The following is a 13,177-nucleotide window of genomic DNA, read 5'->3' as shown; positions in this document are numbered from 1 at the left end:
AATTGAAGTTAAAATTAGAATCTATAATAATATGTTTTCTTCAGCCTCCCAAGGCAAACCTGGGATGTGACAGTCTTGATTCTCTTGACAAAACCAGTTTCTCCCTCTGAGGATACCAACAGATCTACCTTGAGTTATAAATCTCATTTTATGGACTACCACATATTCCAACCCAGGTTTTCTAAATCCCTGTGCAACTTCAACACTGCAGTCTGAACACATACCAAGCACATACCGTAAACTAAATAATACATTATAATATCTGCATAATTAGATTTGTTTGCACTACATTGATACAGAAAGAGAAAGCTAAGATAGGGCTTGGTTGACTTAGAAGAAAGCACACTATTTTCAGGCATTCGCGGAATGGTCCCTTCACACAAATAATTCGGTTGTGTCAGGAGTTACTATTCTACTGCTTAGCTTATTCTTTTACCTTACATCACCACATCACAGGTTTCATAAGCGATGTTGGACCGACTGTCAAGATCATTCACCTCCTATTCATGTTGCCACCAGTGGAATACAATGTTTATCACACTTTAAAACCATAAGACCATAAGACCTTATAAATTAGGCTACTCTAAGTAATTCAGGTGGGTCTTGGATGGTAATATAAGCAAGGAGCGTGAGCTATGTTAACAATTCGGTCTGTAAAAGAGAATTTGAGCAGAACCGGAAGTAGGCTACAGTGTTTTATCTTGACTCGGCACTGAGTTCCCGCCCACATCTTCTCCTGACCAATCAGAGGAGTCGGTACAGCATCTTCCAGGGCCGCTGGAGTTCGCGGGAAGCCGGCTGTATGCGGATTAAAGCAAGCATAATTGGACTGAAGATTGAACAACTTTCTTTGATACGAAATCAGTGTGTCATCAATCGATGCGTTTTAAACTATTATGGTTACAAACGCCACAGTGACACAGCTTAAAATCGCCGTATTTGCACCACTGCTATTCTGGCTGCTATGCTAACATCCGACGCTCGTTAGCTAGGTTGTCACATTGGCTAACAGGAGCACTGCTTCATGCGACTGGGCAGAGAAAATACTGCTGACTAGAAAGAGACAAAGGGCTGCCGCCGTCAGGCACGAAGTAGACTGTTAAAATGAGTCTGTTCAATTTAGACCGTTTTCGTTTCGAGAGGAAGCCAGCGACCGCAACGAACGAAGACAAGGATAGCGGCTCCAAAAGTCCAGAATCTGAGAAGGAGAACAAGCCAGGTAACTAGCAGATGTTTATGCTAGCGTGCATTGCTGGTAGTCAGATGTGTCAGGCACACTATCGTTAGCATTAGTTAAGTAATGCGGTTTTTGTTAACATGCTGTCCCCCAAACTGTCATATTATTATTTTATTTTGATTATTGAGTGAGTTTATGTGCCTGTTTTGTAGCTGGACAAGTCATTTAAATATGATTACCTTGAATGCATTATGTCTGGTCTGTACCTATAATGTGAAGGTATTTTGGAAATGGCGGTTGGAGGTTTGAGATATCACTCTACTCTTCGTTCTTTCCAGAAGAAAACACTGAAGTTGTATAAATGTTATGATGAGACAAGAGACTCTACAGTAGCAGCATATCATGATGCAGACATACAGTACTTTTACATGAGAGGCAGGCAGCTGAACACTGTCATGCACCATGGAGCGAAAGTTTCTGCAAACTTAGCAAATGAACAAGATAGTATGCCATCACGAACAATTTTTGAAGCCCATCCCTTTCATCTTGTATCATGTTATCTATTATTGTTGTGAGTGCATGTGCTAACTTCTTTTTACCATTATGTTTTTCAGCTCAGACGAAACCTGCCAAAGCCCCACCAAAGTCCCATGCCCGAGGAGTGGTTTTTGAGGAAGTCCTCTCTATTGACTTAGAGGAGGATGAGGTCCTCTCTGAACCAAAGATGAAAATAACATCAACTAGAAAGTCCAAGTAAGTGTTAGCTGAAATTATAACATTTTCACTTTTGTCACATCCACGCTGATTCATGCTGTTTTTCTTCTACAGTAATCTCAAAGGGAAATCATCCAAAACTGTGGTATCAGATCATACAGATGATGAGGATAACGAATTGGAGGAAAAAATTAACAGTCTACTGGAGATGTTTCCTCAGTTGACTAGGAAGGAGGTTTTAGAGGTGAGTCGAGACAAAGCAGAAGCTTTTCAGCATGTAACACATTAGTTTAATACCACAGATGCCACATGGCTATTTTCAGGGTCTGTGCTTCAATGTTACTTGCTGTCCACATATCTGGATAGATATAACTGTCTTTACTGTAAACCAGCTTTAGCATAGATGTGTTATCATGACAAAATTGTTAATTTATGTATTGAGCAGCTATAATTTGGACATTGTTCAATCTCCTGATTTTTGTCTTATTCAAAGCACCTTGTTCTGTTCTGTTTTCAGGTCGTTAGGAGCACAAGCACATTGGATGGTGCTGTGTCCGTCTGCCTTTTAAGGTTTGGTGATAAAGAAGGTGAATAATCACTTTTTTTATAAGCACATAATGACAGCCCATCCTCATTTTAACATGAAGAAAAGTCAAGCACTTTTCTGTGAGACATTGTAGCTCTTAGGACTTTATTTAAAGTTAGAGAAAAATTATCAGCTTCCCCCTAAAACACCATTAAAATATATTTGAAGGAGGATAAGTTGTATTCCAAAATGTTTTGTCTCATTTTCTGGGCCAAGACTGAACCTGGTGTACACATTTGGAGAAAAGTAGGAAATATTTCCATGTGGGAAAAATGTCACAGTAAAAGCGTGTTGCTATGCGTACAAAAACTATATCTGCCTAGCTGGTTACTTTTCTCAGTGTTGTTCTTTTAAGAACACTGGCTATTTTGTCTTCTCAGCTCCAGATCAAAGCAGGAAGAGAAAGCTGGATGGATCCAGCAGTTCTCAGGACAATGGTGAGATTCAGGCCAGCAAGAAGAGGAGACCATCAGTGGTAATATTACTAATTCTACTATCGATATGGTTCACAATGTTACTGGCATGAAATTCACACATTTTCAAAGTTGTAGTTTTAATGTTCACGTACAAAGAAATCTATTTAAGTGTTTGTGCTGCTTTCCAACATTATAACATAGATTTTACACTCACACTGCTTTAATGAAGATTAATGTATGGTGAACCTACACAGCTGCAAGCACTGCTGATTATTTTGGGTTTCCCCTCCCTGCACATTGCACATCTCTGTAGCTTATTAAAAACTTTTTCTCCTCTTTTCTTGTGTGTAAACCAGAAGGCCTCTGATGAAGAAGATAACGAAAGTAAAGAGCCAAGCTGGGAGAAGCAAGAGGCCATGGTGAGAAGACTGCAGAAAAAGTTCCCTGACCAGGACAAGGAGGTGAAGACACACAGACACTGTGCCCGTCTCTGTAACACTTAAACTGTTTTGGTTTGAGTTTAATTTTAGTCCAATCTGTTTCTACCCTCTCAGACTGAAAATAATCAACATGATATGACAGCTGTACTAAAACAGTCAACAATGAACCATGAATCATTCAGAAATCATGTCATATTTACAAAATATCGGTTATGTCCAGTGATGCTTAAGCAAAGCAGAGCACTTGTCTGTCATCTCTTTTACAGCTACTTGTAATTATGACTGACTCCAGGACTTCACTGCCAGACTTTACCAGACCTCAATAAGGTTTTGCGAAGCTGTTTCTGGAAGCAGTGGACTTTGTGTTTTAGTTCTAACCCTGGCTGATATCTTTGTTGTTGTAGGAGCTGCGGATGGTGCTGCAGGAGCACGACTGGAATGTTGAAGACTCTCTGCAGGTTCTGCAAATGTTCTCAGACCCAGGTGTGAACACAACAGCTGTCATCTGAACCTAGCCATATTTTCATTGACCTCATATATATGTGTGCTTTTAATCTTCATATTGTCAACTGATTTGGATACTGATTCAGGCCATTGTGTTTTCTTTTTTTTCTGTTGTCAGATAATACCAGCTTCAGCTCACCTGAGACAGAAGAAAAGAAATCCAGGAAATCAAAGAGCAAAGACAAGTCAAGCAGGGACCACAGAGAGTTGAGGTGCCACAAAGATCACAGAGATAGTACAAATAGGAAGAATCGTAAGGACTCTAAAGACCACAGAACTATCAGCGAAACAGAGGGGGACAGTACAGATGATACAGATGCTGCAAAGGACAGTGAAGATGACTCAGACTCAGAAGACAGCAAAGCTTCCAAACACAGAGGCAGTGCTTCTACTCTGTCTACATGGCTTAAAAAAAGTTCTGACTCAGTGTCTTCGTCCTCCTCTGTCAAGAAACCAACTACCTCTACCTCCCTGAAGCCGTCCTCCTCTTCCTCTGCTGCCCAGATGCTGTCCAGATTTGCCAGTGGGACCAGTATGGCTAAGAAGCAGGCAGCAGAGAGAAAGAGAAAGGCACGCGCCTCTGATGAACATGTCAGTTCGGAGGGGGAAAATGACGATGAAGAGGACACAGTTAGCAGCGAGTTTGAGGACTCAGGCGATGAGCTGGACTCTAAAGGTGGCATGACGGAAGTGAAGAAGGAGATACTTTCCTTCTTCCAAGATGCAACAATAGATGAGCTGTCTCTGATTGCTGGGTGTTCTGTTAAAAAGGCTCAGAAAATTGTGGAACTGAGGCCCTTCGACAGCTGGCAAAGTCTGGTGAGAGAGCGTGTCTGTTGTATTTACGCACTACACTGAAGTTTTTTGTGCAGAGACAACACGTTGCTTAAAATCTATTGAATTGAAGATCCTTTCTCCTCCATGCATATCTCATCTCGTGCTGTCTTTAATTAGCTTTTCAACAGGTTTTTTTTTTACCCCAAAAAAGTCTATAGAGTAGATATTAAAGGTACTGGTTAATGATAATTATCGCAGGATCCCAGGATGCAACAATGGGGCAGTGAAATATTTTTACATTTTTGTATAAATCAAACATAATTCTAAGGTAGTGGTGTTCGCACCTTTTTTTATGTGTTAGGTTTTATAAAGTGTTTTTAAAACCATTTAGAATCACACTTCACACACACTAGTGTTTCTCAGTGCTATGGCAATAGTGAAGTAATTCAGTGATTTTCAATCATTTAGTCCCTGACCACTGCCAGGCCATTCAATGATTTGTCAGAGTACATACTAAGAGATTGTACAGTAGTGATCAGTGGGTATGTGTAGATACTTGACACACAGCGTGAATTCTGTGTTCTTTCCTTTTCAGGTTGACGTCATTACTAAGGAAAATGGACTCTCAGAGGACTTAGTGCTGGGCTGCAGAGTTGTCCTCAAAGAGCGGAAGGTTGTCTTGGGGCTCATGTCCAAATGTAAGACCATTTCCTCAAAAATGGTCAAACAGGTCACTGAAGTGATGGAGAAGGGCACAGGGTCCATGAAACAGCCCAGCATACTCAAGAGACAGTGAGTAACATTCACATCAGCACACACTCTCATTAATGAGTACTCCATAAAATGGTTAAACTAATAAAGTTTAACCATTCAAAATGAATAAAATTTAGCAATTATGCTGGTGTTTTTGTTAAGTTTTCATGTAATTGTCCAAAGGCACAACTTGTTCAAAAGAATTTTTGGGTTAAGTAGTGGAGCTGGATTTTTTTTTCTTCTTGGAAACACTTCTTTTTACCACCTCCGTTACTTTGTGTTTTATTGGATAAACTTTGTTTAATATGCTAATTCTTAGAAAACACGCTAAAACATAATGGGAGTTCTCTAGGTTATCTCTGCCCATACAGAGAACTTGCTGCTTTCACTGGTGTTACAAGGGTCACAGTTTTGTGTGTTTCCATAAATGATGGATTAAAGCTTATCAAAAACATACAGTATGTGTATTTATAAAACAAGAAAGATCCGATTCTTGTTCTCAGCCTGTTATTGGTTGTCTTTCAGGTTCAAGCTGAAACCCTATCAGCTGATTGGTCTAAAGTGGCTGCTGCTTCTGCATGAGCACAAGCTGAGTGGTATCCTCGCTGATGAAATGGTAAGGAAACCAGCCTAGGACCTCTGGAAAGAGGCAAGGTGCACTACCATCATTTGTGAAGTGCTGCTTCTCACAATCCCAAAGGCAAACACCAATGAAAGACCCTAAATGTCAACATGAGTGTTACTGTGTGAGCATCAAAGAGTGCTTTGTGTGGATGTGTGGCCATCCTGCAGGTGAATAAACAGAGTACAGAGGAAGAAAGAAATGGAGTGATAGCAGCAGAATTTGTTGTTTTAGCCCCAAGATGGTGAGAGAAGTGATAACTTTGTACAGTTTAGTAAAGCTACATTGTCTTTGAGGACTGTCAGGATTTTTGCTATTTGTACTGGTGGAATGTGAGCAGAAATGCATGTGTTCAAAAATCTTTTTTTTTTCGTCCACCTGGCTCTTTCTTTATTTCTTTATCTTTGTGTTTGGTATCAGACTTTAACTGATTCTGTATCTCTGTCCTCTTTCACTCTCTCCTTCACTCCTTCTCTCAGGGTTTGGGCAAAACTATCCAGGCTATAGCATTTCTGGCCCAGCTATACCAGAATGGAATAGAGGGTCCTCATCTTATCACTGTGCCGTCCTCTACACTGGGTAATGTCCGCAAATCACACACTTTGCTATGTTGCTCCATCTTATGTCATGTAACCTAACAACATGTTTAGCATAATGGCCTGTGGTGAACATATAACATTTGTTTTTTGTTAGGAGAGAAAGAAATTAATGGTTGAAGTTTCCTTAACAGGAAAATGGCCATGCACTTTTTACTTCACCTTTTGCTCTGGTGTATGTAAACAAATTGCTTGATATTGATGATAACTGATGCTACTCTCTGTCATGTAGATAACTGGGTCAGAGAGCTGAAGCTGTGGTGTCCAAGTCTCAAAGTTCTGGTCTATTATGGTAAGATTCCTCATTCATCTTTTCACATTGAAATTATTTATGTTTTCTTCCTTATTCAAACACAGCAGTTCACCTGGCGACTTTCAGCATTGCACAGAGGTAGCTCAAGAGGACTCAACATAACACTTAGCCCACATATTTCTTGAGTCATATATTTGGATGCTGTGCTATTGTCTCTACCTCACTTAAATTTGTAGGACAAACACGTTAGATTGTGTGCTGTCATGTTCTGTGCAGGATCTGTGGAGGACCGCCGCTACCTCAGACACGACATCCTCAATGATGATGTTGAGTTCAACGTCATAGTGACCACGTGAGCAAACACACAGACACCTTGCATCATATTTTACATTATCATTACAGCAAAGGTACTACACAAACACCAAATTAGTGTCGGCTAGAAGGGCCACGAAGAGCCTGAAGCAAGTTCTTTTGTTTTATTTTGTCGCTTGTGTTTGCTTTGTTTTGCAGTTACAACTTGGCCATAGGAAACGATAATGATCGCAGCCTTTTCCGCAAGCTGCGGCTGAAGTACGCTGTGTTCGATGAGGGTCACATGCTGAAGAACATGAGCACCCTGCGCTACCGCCACCTTATGGCTATTAATGTCAGTTCCCTGTCATTTTGTAATGTGTTTTCCACCACAACCGTGCCCCCATTTCTTTGCTGTCTTCATATCTGTCATAGAATTATTTACCTTTCTGCCCTTCACATCCTGATCATCCTTACATGTACACCTGTATTCCACATAACAGTTTGTTACGTCTCTTTCTCTTTCCCTCTGTTTACCTGTAGGCAGAGCATCGCTTGCTGCTCACAGGTACTCCTTTACAGAACAACCTCTTAGAGCTGATGTCTCTGCTGAACTTCATCATGCCTTCTATGTTCTCCAGCTCCACTACACAGCTCTCCAAAATGTTTTCTGTGGTAAGTGTGTGAGTGTATGTGACATAGTAAGCTCAATTTGACAGTAACTGCATGCACACCACCTGGAAATACTGTACAAGCCAGCCCTCTTCCTTAATAATCAGTCAGATATTCTGGCATGAAAGCTTGGATTTGAAATGCTGATATTCAGCTCAAACTATAGCAACCTGATACTTTATAAAATCGCAGGTTGTGAGAAGACACCTTTACTTTTCTTACCCTGGCTCATTGGTCCTTTAGTCTGTTGAAATTATTTGTTTCACAAGTGTAAAACAACAACAAAAATGTTTTGCAAGCAGTAAAAATGAATCTTTTATTTATTTTATTTTTTTATTTTTTGGCCAATGAGACCAAATGTTTACCGTTGAATATTACATGTCAGAAATCCCATGAGGAGCAGAGCCGTTTTGAGAGGGATCGCATTTCTCAGGCCAAACTCATCATGAAACCGTTTATCCTCCGAAGAGTCAAGAGCGAGGTGAGTTGATCTTGCAAAGATGTGCATTTGGACTGTGTGTTTCAATTGTGTTCATAGTGGAAAATTGTCATTAAGTTTGGTGGTGAAATGTTAAACCTTTTTGTTTTTTGCTCTTAACAGCCTTCAGTAAAAGTGAGGTTATTTGGTTTCTTTGCATCAAACTGTGTTAAATCATTAATTGTAATTGATCCAGTCCAGTGATTTTGTTAGTTATAAATTCAGCTAAGAATCAGAGTGTCCATGAAAACACAGCTAATGTATTTCTGTAGCATTTGATTCTTGTTACAGTATTCTGCCGAACCATACTTGCAGAAACAAGATTTTTCAGGCAGTACCATTTGCTAACAAGAAAATAATCAGTTAAAATCTTGTTTAAATCTGGTGAATAACTAATGGTGTTTCCTTTTCTCAGGTCCTCAAGCAACTGCCAGCCAAGGAGGAGAAGGTAGAGTTCTGCTCAATGAGCGAGAAACAGCAAGTTCTCTACCAGACCCTCTTTAAAAAACTCAAGACTTCCACCAATGGCGAGAGTAAGGCTCATTTAAATGGCTGCATTAACTGCTCCCTAATGTGTATCACAGCTTTATTTTGTGCACATGACAGAAATTAAAGTGTGGTTAATAATTTTTCCCTGCCCTTTCTTTGCAGAGCGTGAGTTGTGTAATGTGATGATGCAGCTGAGGAAGATGGCAAACCATCCACTGCTTCACAGACAGTACTACACCACAGAAAAGCTCAAAGCCATGAGCAAACTCATGCTCAAGGTCAGTCCTGATCCTTGACTGTCTTGTGTTTGTCTTGTCTTTTTTTCTTGTTTTTTTTTCATCTAAGTTGTTTTGTCGAGAATCTTTTCCCCGTTGTGCTGCGAAGGCTTAGCTGGTTGATGACACAAAGCATTCAAATTACATTGCCGTTGTAAAGTTTTTGGATTGTGGTGAACTGTGTTATCCAATTAATTTAAGTGAACATGGGAGATATTCACCCTACCAGCATTAGTGCTAATTTTACTCCAACACAAGAGAGTGATAGTAAAGCTTTTTTTTAATCAACACTACACTGAATTTTCAGTTGGAATAATCTGAATTATTCAATCTGTCATTTGTCCCACACAAATGTTTCAGTTTTTACTCTTCCGTCTGTAATATTCTTGGGGTATTTCTCTGACCCGTCATGTTAAATGTTTCCTCCCTTTTTCTGCCCTTTCCTCCTCAGGAGCCAACTCACTTTGATGCAGAAGCTAGTCTGATCCAGGAGGACATGGAAGTGATGTCAGACTTTGAGCTGCATTGTCTGTGCCAGCAGTACTCCTCCATCAGCTCCTACCAGCTTGAAAACAATATCCTGCTTGACTCTGGGAAATTCCACCACCTCACAGAACTGCTGGCCTCTCTTAAAAACAAGGTATAAACAGATGTGCAGAATCATCCAGAAGTAGTGCAGGCTGCACGTACGAAGGAGTAAAAGAGCATGTAGCTTAACTTTGCTTTAATCCCACAGGGAGACAGAGTGGTATTATTCAGTCAGTTCACCATGATGCTGGACATTGTGGAGGTTCTGCTGAAGCATCTCAAGCACCGTTATGTCAGACTGGATGGATCCACACCCATTGCAGACAGGTCAGAGTTGTGTCAGGTCTAGTACACTGAAGTTAGATAACGATAATTCAAATAATTCACAATAATTCAAATTTAAAATCTTGTAAAACTCTTTTTGGCACCCCTACTTCCAACGGCAGTTTGAAGTTTCCTTATGATGTCAAGCGACCAATTACATATATGTAGATTTTGTTTTTAAGGCTAAAAAGATATATTAGTTAACCTGTCATACATGCATGCACTCATGCATCTGTTTTTCTAGCTGTTACTTTGGGGGGAAATGAGGGAAAAAAGGTGTTTGGTATTCAGCTTTGTCAGCAAACCATAAATTGCGATGATTTCTTTTCCCTGCAGGATTGTGTTGATTGATGAGTTCAACACAGACACTGACATATTTGTGTTCCTGCTGTCGACACGTGCTGGTGGCCTGGGCATCAACCTCACCTCGGCTAATGTTGTCATTCTGCATGACATCGACTGCAATCCCTACAACGACAAACAGGCAGAGGACAGGTGTCACCGTGTAGGGCAGACCAAGTAAGCTGGAATCTGCAATTCACATTCATCTGAGTTTTACCCAAGAAGGCTGTGAAATTGGAATTCTTACTTATTTATCAGCAATCGGACAGAAAACATTTCTGCTTTATGCGTGCAGATTCTGATGGGATTAAAATTTCAGGATAATACAGTAGGTTATTAATTGAAGTTGTAAGACCTCCTGAGTTAAAAATGTTCCTGTTCAGAACAGTTCTTAATATATTGAATTACTGTGGAGACTAATGTACCTTGCTGTGTTTCAGGACTGTACAGGTGATTAAGCTCATCAGTAAGGACAGCATAGAGGACTGCATACTGCAGCTGGGCCAGAAGAAACTAAAGCTGGAGCAGGACATGACTGCTGCTGAAGGAGGTGAGAACATGTATACACACACATACATTATCTCAAATGCATGCATACCATAAGATAATTGCTCTAAGTCCAGGTCAACGGTTGACTGGCATTCCGAGAATTGAGTTAATTGATTATTACGTTGATATAACAAAAAAAAAATATTCAAGGCTCTTAGCAAACTAAAAAAAAAATCAGAACAAGACTAAGCAAAAAGTGATTTTTGGCCTTGCTTCTGTTGTGTCTATCTGGACATCCTCTGATAAAGCACAGTGAATATTTACATAGTCATTTCAAACAGAGACAGAGAGTAGTTACTTCTCCAATAACAGCCTTGTGCACATCAACACATGAAAGATAAACGTGGTAAATGAGGAAATAGGGTAAGTACTTCAGACCTTGCTCTGCTCTAGTAATGAGTATCCATCACCTCTCCAACCAAGACCCAAAAAGGTCTAAATAAAATATATTTTAAAATAATAAATAGTGATAAATGCCTCACATTAGTAATATCTCAGAATAGCTGAAATAAGTACATCCACCCATAAGATGGGATGAAATTTCTTTCAGAGCATGCAAACCAGTTATAAGACAAATGGTGTATTTCATTCTGAATTTTGCTCACAACTAGCATTCAATACCAAAGCGTTAAAAGAGTTTTAATTATTATAAAACTGTATTGAAACCAAAGGGAGGCTCAGAGATGAAGCTGCAGAACAGTAAGTAGCATCAAGATGAACTCCTGAACCACCAGTTTTTTCTGATACTGGATATCTTAAGCACAACACCTGGATCCACCTTGCTATCATGCCTGTCTCCAGGGGCCACATGCATGCAGTAGGTCCGAAGCTTGAGGCCTTGTCGTTGCATGTATTTTAGTCATATTCTGTGAGTTTACCGTATCCTTCTGAATTATTTACAAATGGGGAAAAAAAAATAAAAAGAGTGGTTTGTTTTTTAGGTGGTGAGGGAACCATACCTGAAGATATGGCATCTTTGCTCAAAGCTTCACTGGGACTGTGATGCAAACAAACACATGAAACTTGAGACTGTACAATTACATTACATTTTCTGATGGCATTCCTGTGATCCTGAGCAGACTTCAGTGGTCTGACTGAACACGCCACTTTTGCGCCTATACTGGAAAAACTACTGAGAATCATATGCTGCCATAAAAAAAAAAAAAAAAAAAAGTTCTGAGATTTAGATCTGACTGACTGTGTAGCGTGCTAGCTGTGCCTAAAACACTATTTTTACATGCACACAGTTTTTTCTCTTACTTTGTCTACAAGACCAGTATATAAAGGCTAAACAAAAAGTTGACCTCGTAAATTTTATGCACTCCACATGCTGCGCAAGAGGCTGCAAGCTGTAGAAACTTGAAAGAACGTGGTGTAAAGGAGTTCAGACCAAACCGTCATTACTTTACTGCAGCATGTGTTGAAGTACACCATCAGACTTGAGATACTCTGAATATTATGACTGAAACAAAGTATAAAAGTTTAATTTCACATAAAAAATGTGACGTGAACGCATCCTGGTATTATTCATATTTAGAAAAATGCTGGGAAGGACGATGAAAGCGCTTATATACCGAAAACGTGGTGCACAGGGAATGGTAGATTTTCTTTTACCATCCTTCATACCAGACAGTGTCACTTCTTGCCTGTCATACTTGCCAGTTCTTGCAGTTTTTGCTGCTGTGATTGACTGCAACATTCGAACAGCAGCAGGAAGAGTGCTGCAGTTCACTTTATTTTCCTCTGCTACCATTCCTGTTCAAACATTTTTGATAGTTGTGGTTGCAACAAAAAGACAGCCAAGTATCTGGAAAGTTATATTGTCTGTCCCTGTAAGTGTAATGTGTTGAGTTTGATCCTGATGTCATATTTTAAGGCTAACGCTGTTACCACCAGTGACATTTTTCAGCAAAGATGCATTTAAGATATAACATAGAATGTCTTACATGAATATGGTGCTTGAATTGGTTTCTTTGCCGTTTCTACTCCATTAAATATTGTTCCATTAAATATCTTGAGCCAAGTGACACAGAAGATGATTTGGGGAAGCAGCTGCTGCTTTCATGTACTGTATAAGTGGCTAATGTGTTGTAAGTGTACAAGTGTTACTGTAAAAGCTTTTACTAAGTCATTTGTATGTTTTTTAGGTTACTGTTTTAACTGAATAATAAATATTGGAATAAATATTTGTGTGGTCGTGCCTACAGGGATTCAGCAGGAGAAGCCACCAGTAGGTAACGCCAGGTTTGGCAACACAGTCTGTGTTATAAATGTGGAATGGGTTTTGACTGAAATCAGAGGAAGTTTGTTTTTTGTTTTTTGTTTGTTTTTTTACTATGTAAGAAGTACATAGAGGAAATTTCCCCCACTTTTAGTTTCATTTTTAAACCA

The 13,177-nt window shown here is 39.7% G+C and overlaps 1 protein-coding gene across 2 annotated transcripts; it reads left to right on the top strand.

Moving 5' to 3' along the window:
* The first annotated feature begins 782 nt into the window (after window positions 1-782).
* Window positions 783-12,972, top strand: smarcad1a (SWI/SNF-related, matrix-associated actin-dependent regulator of chromatin, subfamily a, containing DEAD/H box 1 a). Of its 2 annotated transcripts, none has more exons than XM_041043015.1 (23): window positions 783-1,219; window positions 1,792-1,930; window positions 2,006-2,135; window positions 2,409-2,478; window positions 2,858-2,952; window positions 3,253-3,354; window positions 3,738-3,816; window positions 3,956-4,656; window positions 5,210-5,406; window positions 5,893-5,983; window positions 6,469-6,568; window positions 6,818-6,877; window positions 7,115-7,190; window positions 7,349-7,484; window positions 7,673-7,804; window positions 8,187-8,282; window positions 8,695-8,812; window positions 8,931-9,046; window positions 9,495-9,683; window positions 9,780-9,898; window positions 10,232-10,414; window positions 10,678-10,787; window positions 11,728-12,972. In XM_041043015.1, exons 1-23 carry the CDS (start codon window positions 1,105-1,107, stop codon window positions 11,787-11,789), a joined length of 3,216 nt encoding a protein of 1,071 aa, XP_040898949.1. In that variant the 5' UTR covers window positions 783-1,104; the 3' UTR covers window positions 11,790-12,972. The 2 variants fall into 2 exon arrangements, with proteins under 2 accessions (XP_040898949.1, XP_040898947.1); XM_041043013.1 differs by having other exon boundaries at window positions 3,250-3,354.
* Window positions 12,973-13,177: the final 205 nt, after the last annotated feature.

This window comes from Toxotes jaculatrix, chromosome 7, assembly GCF_017976425.1.
Source record: "Toxotes jaculatrix isolate fToxJac2 chromosome 7, fToxJac2.pri, whole genome shotgun sequence".
NCBI classification, from domain to species: Eukaryota; Metazoa; Chordata; class Actinopteri; family Toxotidae; genus Toxotes; species Toxotes jaculatrix.
This window is presented reverse-complemented; position numbering and strand designations above follow the sequence as displayed.